General features: G+C 37.2%; 4 protein-coding genes across 4 annotated transcripts; 2 read left to right on the top strand and 2 right to left on the bottom strand.

The window, feature by feature from the left end:
- Positions 1 to 97: 97 nt before the first annotated feature.
- LOC113673473 (E3 ubiquitin-protein ligase MYLIP) lies at positions 98 to 6,835 on the bottom strand. Its single transcript, XM_027189893.2, has 4 exons — positions 6,613 to 6,835; positions 6,278 to 6,468; positions 5,635 to 6,090; positions 98 to 2,786 (listed from the first exon to the last, which is right to left on the bottom strand). Exons 1-4 carry the CDS (start codon positions 6,697 to 6,699, stop codon positions 2,060 to 2,062), a joined length of 1,461 nt encoding a protein of 486 aa, XP_027045694.1. The 5' UTR covers positions 6,700 to 6,835; the 3' UTR covers positions 98 to 2,059.
- A 2,481-nt stretch (positions 6,836 to 9,316) lies between these two features.
- On the top strand, positions 9,317 to 14,152 carry LOC113673459 (protein LTO1 homolog). Its single transcript, XM_089197781.1, has 6 exons — positions 9,317 to 9,392; positions 9,460 to 9,565; positions 10,424 to 10,494; positions 11,209 to 11,323; positions 11,741 to 11,863; positions 12,351 to 14,152. The coding sequence occupies exons 1-5, from the start codon at positions 9,334 to 9,336 to the stop codon at positions 11,801 to 11,803; spliced, it is 414 nt and encodes a 137-aa protein (XP_089053907.1). The 5' UTR covers positions 9,317 to 9,333; the 3' UTR covers positions 11,804 to 11,863; positions 12,351 to 14,152.
- Positions 13,976 to 15,184, bottom strand: LOC113673460 (uncharacterized). The gene has a single exon (XM_027189880.2). It carries the CDS (start codon positions 15,182 to 15,184, stop codon positions 14,162 to 14,164), a length of 1,023 nt encoding a protein of 340 aa, XP_027045681.2. The 3' UTR covers positions 13,976 to 14,161.
- A 102-nt stretch (positions 15,185 to 15,286) lies between these two features.
- Positions 15,287 to 18,077, top strand: LOC113673461 (transmembrane protein 19). Its single transcript, XM_027189881.2, has 2 exons — positions 15,287 to 15,631; positions 16,199 to 18,077. The coding sequence occupies exons 1-2, from the start codon at positions 15,382 to 15,384 to the stop codon at positions 16,834 to 16,836; spliced, it is 888 nt and encodes a 295-aa protein (XP_027045682.2). The 5' UTR covers positions 15,287 to 15,381; the 3' UTR covers positions 16,837 to 18,077.
- The last annotated feature ends 776 nt before the right edge of the window (positions 18,078 to 18,853 follow it).

The raw sequence follows: 18,853 nt of genomic DNA, 5'->3' as shown, positions 1-18,853 counted from the left end.
CAAAAAAAAAAAAAAAAGAAAAAAAGAGAGAAAAAAAAACCCTCCCCCGACCATTCCCTACCGCAGCATAGCAAAGATTTCAGATCAGAGAAAGTAGATAAACACATCGTCACTTTTATTATGGAATTAGAATTATTTCTCTTAAAAATCTACATATTCTAACTGGACTGAGAGACTCAAAAATTTCATTGGACTAGAAGACTCAAACTAAGTGAGAAATTGGAGAGTTTCCTACTCTGTACTTGACCTTCAAAGTGCAACTCTCTCAACAAGTATTTCAATATCAAGTGTCCGTTAAATTACTAGCAATATAAACTGTTAAATAAACTCAAGGTGATTCCTCAGGAAAAAAGTTATCGAACAATTTTGTTTAGACTTTCCTTAAATATTCCCTACCAATGTCTGTTTCGAAATTATACAATTAAAAACATAGTGTCCCCTGGCTTATTCAAGTGGAAAACTTGTGGAAAAATCACAGATTTTAGACGACATCGACTCAAAGCGCTCCTGAAGTCGTTTGTGTAAGGTTATAGTTTGGATCATCGCGTGACGGGCTTCTTGAACGCTTTTAGCTCTGTCTTATTTCCCCTGATGATCTTAATTTTTATTTCCCCAATTTAAAGGAGATAATTTTGTACACAAAATTATGCAATAAAAAAAATATAGGTCACCGTTCTCGTTCAAGAGCTAAAGACCAGCGTACCTCTTTACTTGGTCTATCGATTGAAAAACAATACTGTATTCTCAGAATGCGTGCGCGCTTAATCGTCTGATTACGTGATTTTTAAACGCGGTACAGAATGCGCAGTGCAATACTGAGGAATCACCTTAAGTGCTTTAACACAAAATAAATAACGATAGTACATACTAGCGAGTCACATGTTGACCCTTTTTTAAAAAACAAAACAAATAGCCATACTGATATAAAGATAAATCTTTTCTACGCAAAAATGACGCTAACAATAAAGCAAGAGTTCCATACAAACTCCAAAGGTGCTAAGGCACCGCTTCTACTTTTGCCGTTTGCTTTTCTACCCCACTACAAAGGCAATTTTAATTTGTCGCAAAAACGACTTAAATCATAAAGCTCCTTTAACGACAGGCACTCGTACGCTGTCCACATAAAAAGGCAGTTTTAAATTGCCCCACCACATACTCACTTCAACTGAGAAAACTGAATGCCTAAATCCATCTTGTAAAAGATCGCAACACAATATTCGTGCAACAGCTCAGCTACCAATTCACTAAATTCTGTTCTAAGTCCTCCAAATAAGGCATGATGTCCACCTCTCTCACTAAACATCGTTCCAAAATAGTTGAAAAAGTCATGTTTTTAGCAGCCTCTAAGTAACTTTTACGCTTTCCTCTTTCACGCCCCCACCATCCACGTGAGAGTTCGCTAACTGGCTACATCTTTAACTACTGAGATTATTTTTTTAATTGCATTAAGAAATATCTATCTATTCTTTATATTGACATCTACATTAATTATGAAATTACGCCACTTAGCTTGTACAAAACCTTAATAAATGTTGATCGAGAGCCAATTCCTAATCAACTGACGTTATCTTACTAAATTATATCATCTGACTACGAAAAGTGATTTAATATACAACTTAAATTTTTATCTCCTCGAGGATCTTAAAGTCCGGCCAGAATGCATTTAACTTAAACTCGTTTTTCTGAAATTCTTTCAAAAGGCTAATGAAATCGTCAAAGTCCTTTAGACATTTTGAAATTCTTGTTGTATTAAACATGATCTTTTCACCTATCATTGACGTTACTTGAACCGAAATAAACAACGATTTTCTCAAAAATTAAGTGCAAAATCCGCGTTCTTTGCAATGGCACGGCAATGTTAAAAAGTTGAACTTTATAATTAGTTTGGGCTTTTTACGGACACTCCGTGGTAGACTTAAACTTCGTACATAATACTAGACTACTGTAGTGTAGTTGATGATGTCAGCCCCATTGTGGCCATTGAATTAAACCATCGATCGCATGATCATGTAAGTGTCACGAACTTCATTTGCTGCCGGACCAATACATTGTACCATTTTTACTCACAAGGAAAGAAGACTCGTTGAGCATAAGTAATCTGACTTCGACATAATGGGCACTCTTTACACATGGATGAACACTCCACACAACAAACCACATGGCCGCAGGGGCAGAAGGCAGTCGCAACCTCACTATCCATGCAGATCTGGCAGATTCTGGCATCCTGTAGGTGTCGCACCATAACCTTGAGTTGATCTGGAGTCATGTTCTCCATTGACTCTCTCTCAACAAAGGCTCTCCGGCATTCACCCCTTGATGGTCCTGCTTCATCATATCTCTTGGTGCTGTAAAATCTCCGTTGAGAGAGAGGGGACTGGACTGGGCGGTACTCCGCTGACCCAGGAGATGAACGCAAACTTCCAGAGGTGGAACTTGCCATGTCAATCATGCGGCACGAATTGAGTTCACCCCATGCGTGACTGTAGGCTTGGCGACGCGTGCGCTGCACGTCGAACAGGAAAATCCTACCAAACTCATTACGCGGTACAAACATGGAAAACAGCCGACCAGCTAGAGTCCTTGTACACTGATCAATAACGGATCGTTTGACAGTGTTGCACTGGTAAAACGTATGGAACTCCGTAAAAGTCCGGAATAAAGCTACGGCATCGCTTTCGCACTTCATCTTGTAAGTGTCTCGCTGCGCCTGAGGTCCAGTTCCCCCGTGGACAACAGTAAATGAGCGATTGTTGTAGGATACAGTGGAGACATCTTCAAACGAAACCCTGCAACACATGTCAAACGACACGCACAATTTTATTAAACATCTGTATCATTCACCGGCTTTACCAATTTCTCATATCTTCTTTGTGCCCCGAGAGACTTCGCCCTTAGGCCAAACCTTACTCACTTTACTACGCTAATCGTGTATATTGTTCAACATTTTCCATTGTTCCGTTTGTTCCCTTTTTCGTTAAAACGGTGAAGAATCCCACGAGTTTACAGTTTAACAATTGCACAGACAACATAGGATGTGAAAATGAATAATATAAATATTCATATATCAAGGAAAACTCGGGAACAGTTTTCCTAAACGTCACAAAACGCTAACGGACAACACCTGTTATAAGGGTTCTATAATGCTTTCAACCCACACAGGAAGACGAACCTTTTCTAGTAGAAAAATATTCTAAGAACAACAAATAAGGAAAAACAATAAATTCCCATCTGTTTTTTTATTTCAAGAGGAGGTTCTTAGAGGCAAAAGACATGATATTTCGAGTCTTCGATTGCGACATCAGAATTTAATATTTTAACGTGAGAAAAACCACATAATATTGCTTTGGAAAATCTTAAACAACAAAATAAAAGAAAAAACGGTAAACAAAGATAATGGACGAAGTAGAAGATTGAGACGATGACAATAAGAAACTAGAACACAATATGGAACACTTTTTCTTTTTTATTTCCCTAATCATGGACATTTGATGGTAAATCTGTAAAGCCATGGTCTATAACCATTGCACCTGTCGTCTTAAATTTATAATTTCTGCAGAACTATATTCATTTCGCAGCACAAATGCAACGAATCAAACAGGAGTCACCAATCTTTCCTCTTCCTGCCAATATCCAAAATTACATTCCCCCAAGTTACCGCGAGGCCCATTTCTACAAGTGCAAAAAAGTTAAAACCTTCTTGGCCATAGGACACGAAATAAAGCGAGTGCAACATGAACTGTTATATCTCGTCTACACTAATCCACTTAAATCTTCTGGATTGGTGGACTCGGGTCTCCTCTCTTTCCTGTTGTATTTAATATGTCTAATGTAAGTCTGGTAAACTTTAAACGAACCAAAACGGCTAAAAAGTTTTTAAAATATGGACCAACTCGGTATGTACCAAACCTTTCTGAAACGGGCTAAAAAGTTCCACACAGGCTTGTCATTTTGGTGCAAACAACGGAGGGAGCTTTTAGGAAACGATGACATCACATCCGTCAAAAGAGTAAAAACGGAAAATAGCGTTTTCTAATTTATTCGTTTTGGGTCACAAGAAGTTACTCTGATGGCGTTTCCGAGTCTAATCGGAGAACTATGGTCAGCAAAAATGAAGGTGAGGGGATTAAGACTGAACGTTTTAACTGGGCATTCGCACTTCAAAACGGGTCTTTTCACTAAGGGGTGCACCGGGCCTTGCTAAAAACGACAAATGACTAACAACAGAGACAAGATCACTCTTGGAAGACATTTGCAATCAGTGATCGCGAGGCGTGCCAGCCGCACACCACAGTTTACAAATGAACGGATGTTGAGCAGCGAAGGGAGAGTTATAACAAAATACCGCGAGTGCGCGCAATGACAGCCATGCTACATCAAGCAGCTGTGTTGAAATATTATTATTATTATGAAGGCAAACAACGTTAGAGTGTGTCAAAACAATCGCTTGCGAAAATAGAACAAAAATTTATGTAAGTAAAATTTTAAAAAAAAGCGGTGATTAATAAAACTCTCAACGTTATTATTTACTTGCAGTTGATTTGACTAGCAGTTCGAAGGAGAAATTTTAATATCAGAGATGTAATCTGAGTCCGCTTCACTCATATTTATTGGCAGAAATTGCATCTGCTTGTATAACGACACAGTTACTACTGTGTCAACATCTTGTCGCAGTTGTTTTTTCTGAAGTCGAACTGTGCTATCGAATATCTGACATCCTGCTATTCTGTTCTGTTGAGAATTCTTTTCCTTGTTGTGTCGTCGTTGAAATTGTGTATTTTACTGAATGAGCTGCCGCAGAGAAGACAGAAACGCATTTAAATTAAATATATTGAAAGAGGAACAAATTTTTAGCGGACAATCTTGTGTTCTAAATTCCGCAAAGCTATGTAAAAGTTGCTTTATTCAGAAAGCCTCAATACAAAAGAGGAAAAAGGGTAGAATATCCCCATTACTGAAAAAGTCCTGTTTGCGGTTTTGACTTGTGGAATAAATTATGCAAGAAAAGTAATATCCCTTCCCTGCACCGCCAGTCGGCAAGCGCGAAATAAACACTTGAACATTTCACTTATATTTCACAACATGACTTTGAATCTCTACTCTGGTAGGAAATCGAAATTGGACTCAATCATTACAGCCGCGAGATTTCGAAAAGTAAATCATGTCGAGAAACAGCCAGAAAAGATTCCGAAATATATTCATGTCTCGATTACTTTCGACGAATATGGAAGTAAATCCTCACTTGTTACGATAAAAATTCTGTTTAGGGAGAAGTAGAGGATATCTCCCTGTTAAAATGGGGGAGATTTTGCATTTACTTTAAGCAAAGATAAAAAAAAAATAAATAAAGCAAGTAATAATTTCAACCGAAAGGTTAATTTCTTCAACTTGAAGACATTAAAATTTTCCTGTGATAATTATCCGCAATCCCCAGAAAAATAATACGTGATAGGCAGTTAAGGGCAACATTAAAGCTGTTGTTAACAATACTTCTGCTCTGACTTGAAACTTATGACGCTTTTGTTAGAGGTTAGAATTAACTAAAAAAAGGCAAGTTATATCGAAACCAGTTTCGCACACATCCAAATCTTTGTTTCTATATCAAACGAATTCTACACAACAAAGAGAAAAGCTTACCTTTTTTCAAGAATTCTTCTCGTAACGTCTTTTCCTTGTTTCAGATCGAATTCATGGTTAATGCTGAAGACACGTATACCATCGTTTCCAACGTGAATTTCTACCTTCTTGAGCGTTTTATCGTCGCTCAATCTTCCGTGAAATAACTCAATCCCGTAGCCGTGAATACTGCAAGCTATGTGCAAGAATTCAATTTTTGACTCGCTGACGGGAACGCCGACTAACTTGCTGTGTTCAATTGCTGCATCCTTTTGAAGGTTGGAGGTTTTGGCGTAGTCGTTATAAACAGAAATGGGAATATACGATGAATATTTTGCCACCCGCTCCTGGCTGAAATCTCCGCTCTCTATATGAGCAACCAAAGCGCATAATCGGGCAATAGTTTTCGTTTGAACGGAAGACAAATCTAACTTTCCTTCGTTTATAAAGTTCTTTAAAGTAAGATAATACTGGTGTCTGAAAGTGAAAGAAAATCATACTTCAGTTATAGCGATAAACAGACGAAAATGACAGAATACATATTTTTCCGATAAAATGATTACAGGACAAACACCATCCGAGGTAAGAGTATTTATTTCAGCACGGTTTATTCGACAGGTACCCAATGCAAAATATGCATCAAATTTTCACCAGGTTTACTTACCGTGTAATTTCTTGCTGAAGTTCTTGTGGTTTGACGAAAAATTTTACCAAGAAATGCAGTCGATACGGTGGTTTCCCAGTGAGCTGCGATGACATAGAATTTCTCAAATTCAGCCAAAACTGTGTTCCTTTCGCGCCACCGAATTTCAAACCAAAATAGTCTCTTTCGACGAGTTTTAGCTTTTCGCAAACCTGCGAAGATTGAAAACAATAAAATAATTACCAGACTAGTGTAAGGAAAGCGAATGATTAAAAAGAGAGCGAAAAATTCAACGCGTGTACAGGTGTCTTGGGAATATTCATGGGAGTTTGAGTCGCTGAGTTGTAATTCCTCACCTTCTCTAAACAATCTTGTCCTACTGCATTCTTCGGAAGGAATATTTCGTGAATTATCCCGTTTGGCTCCGAAATAAAACACCACATTTTCTTCCCTATGTCTTAACTTCCTTTAGAACGAGTATAAAGGTTGTGTCAGCCTCTGCGGCTCGTCTTTTTCTGAAGGTTTTATTCTCTCCATTCACCGGATATTCATCACAAAGAAAAGCGACAGAATAACAGCTGAACGAAAAGACTTTGTGTATTGATTGCGAGCCAATCAGAAGCGTAGAACCGCACAAGTCGCTTCATTTGCATAAATTAGCAAAATTGATTACATATAAATTATTGATATCGCGTTGTCATTGGATACATCAACCTTTTCCTTCTTGGCAAGTAAATGTAGACTATATTTTTCGTTTATTGCTCGCTGGACGCTTTACCGTTTTGCTATTAGTTTGAAATTCCCATTTTAAGGAGGTCGTTGGCATCTTGTCGAATGTCAAAACATTGGTAGCGAAAAGACAACTTCCCTGGGCTACACTGGGCCACACAAGTATTCAGGAATATCATTTACCAGCTGTACTGTTATTTGACATCAACGTAGGCTTCTTGCTATTTACAGCTAGCCTGGATATAAATAACAATCCAGCTCTTTAATTATAGCGTGCGAATCACTTAAGCTTGTCTTTTTGTTTGTTTTTTTTTTTCACAGCACCTGTTGATTCAAGCTTGAGGATAAACTACACTTTGCTACAAGATCCCTTTTTCATACACGCAACTTAACGTGCATGACACGAGATCATTTGACTGGATTATCACCTAGAATTTCTTATGGTCATGCAAGCTTAGGAGCAAATAAAAATTTGAACGTTTCCTGTTAAAATTATTCCCAGTAGAAAAAAAATATATATTTTGTGGTTTTTTTTTGACACCCCGTGGACTGTTTCAAGAGACTAAATTCCGGTTCTCGTTGATAGTGGAATGCGTGAGTATTTTTTAGCGATTCGAAGATGTTGCTGTGTGCGATTATTTATCGCTGTGACAAGCATGAAAAAGGAGGTCGGCGTCATGCTGAATGCGTATGTCAATGAAAGGAGCACGAGCTAAAAAAAAAAAATGATCTCAAAAAATGGCCTCTACACCTCTGCACGTTGATTGAAAGAAACTTTTAAAACATTTTACTGGGATCGTGTCAAGCAGCCAGTTAACGTTTCTGATACTTTTCGAGTATTAGAGTAAAATCTTAAACTTGAGATCTGTTTTCGGATCGAAATGATGATAACTATTATTTGCTGCTATGGGCGAGACAGTTAAATTTTAATTCTATCCGACTTTGAGCTACGAGATAAATAATTAAGGACAAAACAGCGAAGTGCTTTGTGAGTAGGAATAATTAAAAAGTTTCATCAGCTAAGCCGAGCTTAATAAAAGTTATATCCATGCCCAAGGTTTGAAGTGGCATATACATTTTTTTAAGGGATTCTTCAATCAACAAGTGTCCTAATCACTCAAGTGTTGAAATTTGCTTTTCATGTACAAAAATCGAAATCGGAAACGTTTTTTTCTGTTTCTTTCATGTTTCTCTTTGTTTCAGTCTGGCATTAAAAAGACAAAGGTTTTCCTTTCCTAAGGTGAACAAAAGCAGTCAACCACCTACAGGGATTTTCCAAGCATATTAGATTTTTGAATAGCCAGATAACGAGATACCTGTAAGGCGTCATCTTCATCGTTCATAGAACCCCTTTTTTTGTTTCTTCACCCTATTCAGTCTATTCAAGCTATCTCTGCTAAAGAAATAAAAAATATTAACAATCCGTAGGGGTTACTAAAGCCATTTACATTTTGTTTAGATTTGGCACGGAGAGCATGATCTGAAGGATGTCACCACAATATACCAAAGGTATACACTGATACGTTATCTACCGCAATGGAGGCCGAAAATTGAAGCCAAAAGATTTGAACGTTAACATGGACGAAAAAAGTCGTATCAATTATTGAAAAAGGATCCTTTATAGAGTAATTTTATCGATTTCCATATCGCCAAATGTTGTTTTGGTCGACGAAATTTGATTTGACATTTAAACGGACTTTCAGACGCTGTCAGTAACACCGGCCACACCCCCGGGTATAATATAATCTGTAATTAAGTTTGCTCTCAGATCGTAGAAATTTTCATCGTATTTTTTTAGCTTTACTCTGTCTGGTTGGGGAAGTTATTTTCCCTCTGATTAAATACAAGAGCTTAACGATGAGCTAATTTCACAACGTAGAGAGAGGACGAGGGAAGGTTGTTAAAAGAGGGAAAAAATGACAAAAATTTATTTTTAGATATTAAAATAGTATCAGGCTTATCATTTCCCCTATGATAAATTTCCTTGAGTGACAGCACAGTGATGGTTTCATTTGCTTAAACACAACATTCAATTATGGGATTCTAACTGAACTTTGCAAAGAAATTATGGTTAAAATCAGGAGCCCTGTTAAAATTCAAAATAATTTACCCGATACGATGCAATTACAGTCGTTTGAACTCGCTGCGTCTCCTCGGCGCACAGGTGCCCCAAGTTTGGTGAAAGTAATCACAACCTTTTAGTCTCAGCACTATGAAGGCCGGAAAATTTATTGATGCGAGGGCGGGGGCCCACGGGCTCCTGTTCGGGGGGTATTTCCAAAGTCCATTCCACTCTAATTATTTCTAGTCTCTATCAAGCGCGCAAGGCTATCTGGGAAAAAACTATCATGGCGTACAGAGACGAGATCGACGATGGGTTTGATGCAGTTGTTTTTCTGGAGGAAAGGTAACCTTAGACTTGTTGGGTACTTTAAAAATCAATTAGAAATAAGGAGAAACTTTTTAAACACTAGATGCTATGAAGAAGGTCATAAGAGAGGCTATCAGGATGGTCTTTTGAAGGGTATGGAAGAAGGACGAGAACTTGGTATGGTGAAAGGAAGCGAAGTTGGAGGCGAGGTGAGTTGAGTGTTGATTCAACCTACTTTGTTTTTATCAGGAATTTATTTTTAATTTGGTGGGAATCTTTTGACAGACGAGGTTTTGTCTATCTGTTGAGGGGTTCCTGAGTCTTTCTAGTCTTTTATAAACTAGGTTCCAGTTTTTTTTTCCTCGTACGTTTTTTCTTCCCAAACCAGGGAATAGAAAGATTAATAGAAATATAAATCTTCCACGAGCTGCTTTTTGAAAAGTTATTCCATGAATTAAGAACATCCAATCAACAAATTGACATCTACGTACTGATTAACTAAATACTGTACTACTTTGAATAAGCGCCGGGACGCTTTTTTTTTTTTTAAATTTCAGCTAGATGGGGGGGCACTTACCGGAAGGGAGATGCTTAATCAAGAGGAGTCTATGCTATAAACTATTAACTTGTGCTGATTCTGCTATAGCTGACGCTTAAAAAGTTATAATAAAGTGGCAGTAAAAATAGGTTTTATTTGTATCCCTACTATCTAAGAAAGTGAGGGAGAAGGGGGGGGGGGGGTATTTGTTTCAAGAGGGACACCTGTTTGATGTTATGGCCAAGGGGGTGGGTGCTTATTTGGAGGAGGGTGCTTATTAGAGCATTGACTCTTATTCAAGGAATTCACAGTATTCATTAAACCTCATCAAGACAAATCCTGTTATTTTTTGTTTTTGCTGTACCTTGAAAGATTGCTGAAGTTGAGTTGGCTTGTGAACTCATTCATTTACTGTAGTTTTGTTTAATTCATGTTAATTCAATGGCTATCGCTGAAAAGAAGATAACATTGAATACACAAATACAAAACTTAACAGATTTATGGGACTGACCAGTATGATCCCTTTCAGGTTGGATTCTATCTTGGATTTGTCTCTCTCTGGCTTGAAATTTTGAATGAAACTCCTGACCCAAAACAAAGGTATTGATTCACGTAATGGAAGCCTTTAAAAATAATTTTCCTTATTTATAAGAATTTACTGTTTAATGAATCAGTATATACCAAAGTCTTGAATATTCACTACACACAATTAACTACTTGGATGGGTTTGATTAATCAGGGTGGTCCTCTGATTTTATTTGTGAAAGAATTAATTTCAAACAGTTTAAACAGGGCTTTACTGCATCTGTTTTGACAAGTTTGAAAACAGAATTGAACAATATCATTTCTTCTTTAACCCTTTAACTCCCATGAGTGACCAAGACAGAATTTCTCCTTACAATATCAATATAAAATCAAGCAGACAAGTGATGAGAGTAAAGAAAAATATCAATTTGGGGATTATAAGTTGATCCAATACCAAATTCTCTGAACTAACATCACCAAAACTGTATGGCAGACAATAAGGAGAGTTACTAATGAGATCGTGGGAGTTAAGTACCATAGTAATGTGAAACCCCACCATCTCAACCTTCCAAGGAAAATGAAAAATGGTTTGAGTCAGGGGGGAGGGGGCCAGAGTTGAGGTAGCTGATAATACATGTCTGAAAAAATGGAGTAAAGGGAAATCGGATCTTGTTCTCGTTACTGGGTTCTACTGTACTTGGCAATTTTTTCTTGTGTGAAGTCATTTTGCATTTAACATTTATTACGGATACCAAACAGCCATTTTTTCTTTCTTTTTCATTTTTTAAGGCATATTAAGTTGTTAGAGACATTAAAGGAGATGATCTCTTCTCTCCCAATAAATGATGTCACCAGTGAGGAATTATTTGTTAACCTTGAAAAGATTCGGGCCAAGTATAAACAGGTAGGCACAAGGTGGAGTTACACTGATGAGCTTATGTGCTTGGAAATTCTTAATATGAATGAAGATCATTTTTTCTTTCATCATTCTTCTAAAATATTAGTCATATGGTAAAACGAAAGGGGAATTTTTGTCTTGTGCATGGTTGCATGGTTTGTGTACACAGAAAAGGAAATGCACTCACAACATAGCTTACATTATCATGAAAAGTTGATGTACTGCATTTATTAAAGTGAGGCAAAGAGTCTATTATGTGACAAACATGGCCTATAGTTTTTCCCTGACTGTATTTTTATCATATCAAAGCCAGACACTTCAAATTTTATGGAACTTCACTTGTTTCTGTACATTTTAGTCATTATTCTTTTTTAAGAAAACTGCAGGTTTATTTTGTGTTAATTGTGTTCAATTTTGTGTCAGCTTTGTTCACTGTTAGGTATTAGCACTGATTATAGTGGTGGTACGTCTGGAGCCTCCTTCTGAGATAAAGCTATTCATTAGTAAAGGCTACTGTGTTGGAACCAGAATTCATTTTCCTGAAAGGTAGATTTGTACAAAGTTCTTACAGTTCATTTCCCCGTCTTATGAGTTCTGCTGAATGAAAAGTTTTTAAAAAAACAGAGCAGTGAATATTGCTTCCTGTGCAAAGCAACTGGTTCATTAGTTTGGTGGTTATTAGTAAGTTATTTTCACTTTTGAGCAGAAAAGGATGCCTCATTTATGCAATTTTGGTTAAAAAGCTGTGAGCTTTAGGCCAAAATATATGCTTTAATTTGTTGCTTTGGTTCATACTGAGACAAATTTAGTGCTGTAACTATCTTACACTTTGGTTCATTATTGCTCATGTCATTATACTTATATGATGTGCCGGTAGGAGGACAGATTTCAATTTTTTTTTTTTAAGAGTAGAACAGAGGTAATTCTTGTCATATAAGTTCACCAAGATGAACCTTGTTATAATTATGTTTGATTAAATAGTACATCTGCTTTCTTTATTCCTTGACATCTTGTATCAAAACTTTTTTTGTAGGTTCATGGCCCAATTTCACAAGAATGAAGACTGAACAGGAGCTTATTTGGGACTCTTACATTGACAAGGTGTAGGCAGTTGTGCTATTAGAAGGTTTTGGAATGTGGGCAGAAGATTGCACATTACATAACAGAAGCAGCCCACAATGAAGCATAGGGGCAAAGAATGAGCTGTTACCATGGTCTGGAAACAGGGCCTTAACTGTTTCTGTGATGTTAAGAGGCAATCATTTGTGTTCAAGCATTATTCAAATTGAATTTTTATCTTGCTCTTCTTTACAAAGTACATCTTTCTTAAATTTACACTAGTTGATCATTAGCTTGAACAGCAGTATTTTCACTTCCTTCAATGGAGGGGAGGGCCCTCCCCATCCCTCCCCCTCCTCAGCCCTTGACATGACTTTTGCCAAACATTTGCCTTGCTCTCACTTCTTCATTTGGCTCAAAGGAAATACTGTTGGGCAGAAAATCATTTTCAACAACTTTCTGAAAACAAGCAACATTCATATTATATACACCTGAGTAATATTTCATGTAAAAGCTTAATAATCCAATCATTAAGCCATACTTACTGTTTGTGCTTGATAAATGGTGATCATTTAGTCTTGTAAACAACAGCTACTGCAAATTCTGGTGCCCATAGCCAGGTTATGTTAGATGCAAGGTGGAATATACCATGCTATGGATATGGATAAGAAACAGCTTGGAATTTTGATTTTTAGTATTATCAGCAAGGAACCTACCTATTGTTGGAGATAAGTATGTTTTTAATATGACCACAAATGGTATTTTTAAAATATTATAAAAAATTCTTTTATTAAGGGCCATATGTGATGGCTGTCCTTGGTCTGCATGATGTGGCCTTGAACCAGATATTTTCTCTCCCACTTAATCAATGAATGTGGTAGACAACTCTTCTCAATTTACAATAGAAATTACAACTTTTGAAATGGGGGAAATTGCTGAGGGAAACGCATCAGATATTGTATTATTCCTTTACTACCCTATTTTACCACACTAGGACAATGGAACACGCAAATATGCCACAGTATTACACTGCATCAGGTTTTTTTCGTTGGTCATAGAAAACACTTCAAGGGTTTGACTTGTGTTGTTTCCATCGTAGTCTGCCTTTCATGCAGGCCATATTTGATTAATACTTTCACAGGTGTCCCAAGCTCAAATCTCAAGAAAAAGCAAATGATTAATTCATGAAAGCCTCATGCATTGTGTGACTTGGTTTTAAGTTACGATAGGAACCATTGAGAATTTGAACATGTTATAAGGAATAGTATGGGGAACAAAATATGGTCAATTTACAACAATAAATATTTCAGAATATAAACATTTTACACATAAAATCGATAGAATTTACCCTCACCTTGAGTGTCAGTTTTGGTTTCTGGCGTTCTCTGCTGTATTAAGCTTGCTTTGCTATCACTGCAGAAATACCAGTGATGGCAAAGCAAGCTTAAAATGGCAGAGAACGCTGGAAACCACAATGGACACAAATGGTTTCACATATGATAAACACACAGACATTTTAGTCAATGCTTGTACTCTTCCTTACCCCTATGGAGCTCAGTAAAATACTACGCAACTTGAAAAATGTACAACAGCCTTACATAATGTAACGTTCAGACCATACATTTATTTTATGAATGTATTGTTTGTGTGCCCATTTAAATAAAGTGTTTATTTTAATATTAAATTGATTCATCAGAAAAAAATTGACAGTGTTTAGAAAATAGCTAAATGTGAAACTATGTGTGCAGGGTTCAATAATAAAATACAAACTAAAAATTGCACCGATTATTTTTTCTTCTGTCTTGCTTGTCTGTTTTCAATGTCTCTAAAGAGAAGAGGTGGGGATGCAGGTTGCATTTCTACTTTGCCCTTCCTTCTGTTACAATCTCTTTTAATTTTAGGAGGCACCCATGGAATAGGATTGCAGTAACTAGGTGCTGGATATGAACCCCATTCATAATACCCTGTTAACATTCCTCCTGTGTAACCAAAACTGTTGTTCACAGGTTTAGGTTTTTCTTTAACTGCTGCAATCCATTTGCTGTAAGCTTCTTCATTGTTCATTTTCCTGGTAACTTCTTGATCCTTTTTTATTCTTGCATGTTCTTCCTCCTTTATTTTTCTCTCATATTCTTTTGTCTTCTTCTCCTGGAGCCAATTGTTGAATTTGATTTCTGCTTTCTCTTGAGTAATACGGTTCATGTTTACTTTTTTCTTCTCTTCAAGGCGTTCTTCTCTATGTTTTATTCTCCTCTCCTCTGTAAAAGACTTATTTTTGATTTCCAGCCATTCGACATATTTCTCACTTGCAACTCTCAAAAGTTCTTCCCTTTCTCTCTCCTTTTTCTCTTTTTCCTCTCGCGCCTTCTTCTTTTCAAGTCTTCTCGTCTTCATTTTTTCACGATCTTCTGCAGCCTTTTTGATTAGCCAGGTTTCCCACGGAGAAAGACAGTTTCCTTGGTTCTCAACTGTCTTTGAGATAGTTGTTTTGCTGTCTTTGGCATTTGATCTCGGAGCTGAGTTTGTGCATTTACTAGCGGATTTTTTCAATCCTGAAAATGATGAACTAGTCGGGGGAGTGTATCTTCTTGATACTTTGGTCTTGCTCTTAGGAGTGCTGGTTGTTCCTCCAAATTCAAAGCTGTAGTCCTTTTCGTGGTCTGTTTCGTCGTCATCGCTCAAGGAACCCCCGGATAGCTCCGGTTCTTCAAATCGACCTGAATTGCCATACACTGGAGTTAGCAAAGACCGAGTCGACTCACCAAGGGAATCATCTGAGAATGTATCTCCCTCTAGTCCTTTATGCATTTTTCTTGGTTATCACTGTAATCTTTCTGTGTAGGTTTTGTACGCCCTAACAACAACGGCCATTAAGCCGCCATTTTGAAAAAAGTCGCGGGGAGACTAAGACGAGTGATTCGAAAGAGTTCAAATGGTGAAAGAGAAGGTGATGAAATGTACTTTGGACAACTTTGGAGCTGATTGAGAGGAACCTGCTGGTCAAGATGGTTATTCATTACTTTCTAGCAAGAGCTTCCTTCGCTGTTTTTTCGTGTCTGGTTATTGTAAGAAACGGTCTGAAGAAACAATCGCTCGATTTCTCGGGTGCCTTCGCTGCTGTTATAGTTGGGTTTATATTGACTCTGAGCAACTTGTGTTTCTTCGCCTCTTGCATAACCTTTTTCCTAACGAGCTCTAAATTAACGAAGTTTAAATCGGACGTAAAGGAAAAAATCGAAGACGATTTCAAAAAAGGTTTGTCTTCATAATGCTAATTTTGTTTTAAAAAGCTAGATCAGGATTGACCTGTATTGTGATCAATTCGATCCGACCTTAATGTATGTAAACAAAGACGATAAAGCACAAGTAAGCGAATCATTGATCTAGATATCCATGCAATGCCCATTTAAGTTTTGCCATTCTGGAAAAACACAGTGCTGCATGATCTACTTCATCTTTAAGAGGTAGAACTAGAGATAGAAGTTATTTGTAGCAAAATGCCACAGAACTTTAAAATTGGTACCTGTTCCACATGGCATCATGTAAGGAGGAAGTGGCTAATTAAACCATTAAAAAAACTACAATGCATGTTTTGCGTGCAGTTCCCGCCATTGTGATGTTATCTGTTGATATGAATAATCCTGAGTATTAATTGATCTTTTAAAATGGTTGAACGCTATGACCCAATCGAGAGAGAAGCAAATCTTCAGTGTGATTGTTGTCAAAATTTCTTCGGAAGCATGTTTCTTACGATTGAGGTAACTTACTAGATTGTTTTCTACTCTGTCAATTTAATTCAGTTTTATCCATTTTGTTTTATAGGAGGCCAAAGAAATTGGATTCAAGTCTTTTGTAATGGTGGCATCCCAACATTACTGGCTCTATTTTACATGATCGATGTTGGTATTGGCGAACATGCGATTGATTATGCAAAGGATTTTACTGCGTCAGTGCTTTCGGTTTCTGTGCTTGGATCATTCGCTTGTAGCTGTGGTGACACGTGGGCCTCTGAAATAGGAACAGTGATGAGTTCACACGTTCCTTTGCTCATAACAACATTTTCAAAGGTCCCTGTTGGTACAAATGGAGGAGTCACAATAACAGGAACCATAGCAAGCATCCTTGGAGGCACAGTGATTGGGATTGCCTACTATATAACTTTACTGACGTTATTGACTATCCGTAGAATTATAGCTGTTCCGCCTCAATGGCCAATTATTTTGATTGGTTGTTTAGGAGGCTTTTTGGGATCAGCATTTGACTCTATACTAGGAGCCACTCTCCAGTACTCAGGGTATTGTTCAGTGAAGAAATGTGTGGTTCACAAGCCATCCCCAACAGTTAAACACATATCTGGACGAGCCATCCTGGACAATCATGCTGTTAACTTTGTATCTAGTCTTCTGATAAGTGTTGTAATGCCTGTAATAGGATACTTTCTATGGAGAGGGTTGATGTAGATAACAGAATCAAATCAGTGCTGAGTGGCATACAGGGTCCTAATCTAGTGAGATATTATCATCACTATTCTTATTTAAAGTTTGGGTCATTAATTAACCCTCTACACCCGTACATCAATATGCATATTCTCCACAACTGTTCACTGTACATTTCCTAAGGTGCTGATAAGGAGAATTTTTTAAACAATCAAGAACTTTATTATTTGGTGATCATTTCCCTAATTCTGCTGACCTTAAAGTGTGATTCAGGGGTGACAGAGTGGGGAGAAATTAGATGTTAGTCACTTAGTCTTGGGGATCAAAAGGTGAAAGTACAAAATCGTTATGCAGAAAGTCATACATGAAGATACAGGAACGTGCTCATTTTCCTCTAAGCCATGGAGTGTAAGACTTCAACAATTATCCAAATGGCAATTTCAAATAGCATATTGCCTCAAATAAGTGCCCTCGCTCTAATAAGTGCCCCCTCCACAAAACTGCCCACCCCTTAGGCCATAATATGAAACAACTGCCCCTCAGATAGCCACCCCTCCACCCTCACTATCTTAGATAGTAGGGATACAAGGAAAACCTGTTTCTATTGCCACCTTACAAATAACTTTGTAAGCTTCAACTAAAGCAGCATCAATACAAGGTAATAGTTTCATGAGCCTTCCGCCCTTAAATAAGCACCCTCCTTCCAATATGTACACCTCCTTTTAGCTGAAATTTGAAATAAGCACAGATGACATAGGTGCTTATCTATAAAGCATCCCTTTCAGCTTAGCTAGTGTTATATCTCATTCAGGTCCCATTTTTAGAGATGTGAAGGACTCCATAAGAGCTAGGTGTTGAATACTTTTTCCTTTCATATGAAATTTGCAAAAGAAAGGCCCCTGTGTGGACCTGTGCTTTATACTCATATCTTAGAGGAGTAATTCCAATAAGAACACACAGTGATTATGGTGTGACATGGTGAAGGGATGATACTGTCAAAATTGAAGACTTTGACATCTTATTTCATCCATAGACATTATCATCTGGTGGTAAACTCTGTGGTTGGGTTGTAATAATAATAATAATTTATAGACTTGTATTGTGCAATTATCAATATAAGAATTTTCAATTGCACATTACAATTAAATGTTAAAAACTCAACCCCTACATAGATACTAAAAACTAAAAATTAATAAATAAATAAATAAAAATAAAAAAGATTGTAAAAAAATTAAATAAATAAATAAAAATGATCACTAAGAAAATGTAAAAATATGAAATTAGATACAAAGAGTTAAAAAGCTTTGGCAAATAAAAAAGTCTTAATGGCTCCTTAAACTTGTTTGAGGATTGGGTGTTTCTAATAGAGCCCAGAGGATCGTTCCACAATTTAGGGGCAGCGGCATGGAAAGATCAATCGCTGAGTGTGGTGAGTGTTTTACCCCTGCAAGGAGCAAGGAGTAAGCTGTCATTGGAATGGAAATCATATCTTCTGGTGTCTATAACAGAAATCAGCTCACTTATGTAGGCCGGGGCAAGACCATGCATTGCTTTAAGATTAATTAAGATAATTTTAAAAACTATGTGATATTTTACAGGCAGCCAGTGTAATGATCTGAGCAGAGGTGTGATATGACAAAATCTGCTCTCCTGGAATATAAGGTGTGCAGCTGCATTCTGGACTCTGTAATTTGTGAAGATGGCACTCAGGAACTCCAAATAGGAGGCTCTTACAATAGTCCAAGCGGCTAGATATAAAGGCATGAATAAGTGTCTCCGTGCATTCCTTTGTTAAATATTTTCTAATGTGTTCTTGGATAAGATGGTTTACTCTTGCAGTACCTCTCCCCATCCCAGAGTGATAATGGGTATCTGAAAAATACTAACTTAAAGGAAAATAGGCAAAATATCTGGTTTAGGAGGAAAGGGAAATCCACCAAAAAAATTGACAATATTCTCAGTTGTGTTAAGTTTAAGGAACCAGGATTGGCTGTGGCAGTCATTGGGCTCTTATCCTTACTGGTTTTTTACATTAAATAAT

The sequence above is a fragment of the Pocillopora damicornis genome, chromosome 2 (assembly GCF_964200805.1).
Source record: "Pocillopora damicornis chromosome 2, jaPocDami1.2, whole genome shotgun sequence".
NCBI lineage: Eukaryota > Metazoa > Cnidaria > Anthozoa > Scleractinia > Pocilloporidae > Pocillopora > Pocillopora damicornis.
This window is presented reverse-complemented; position numbering and strand designations above follow the sequence as displayed.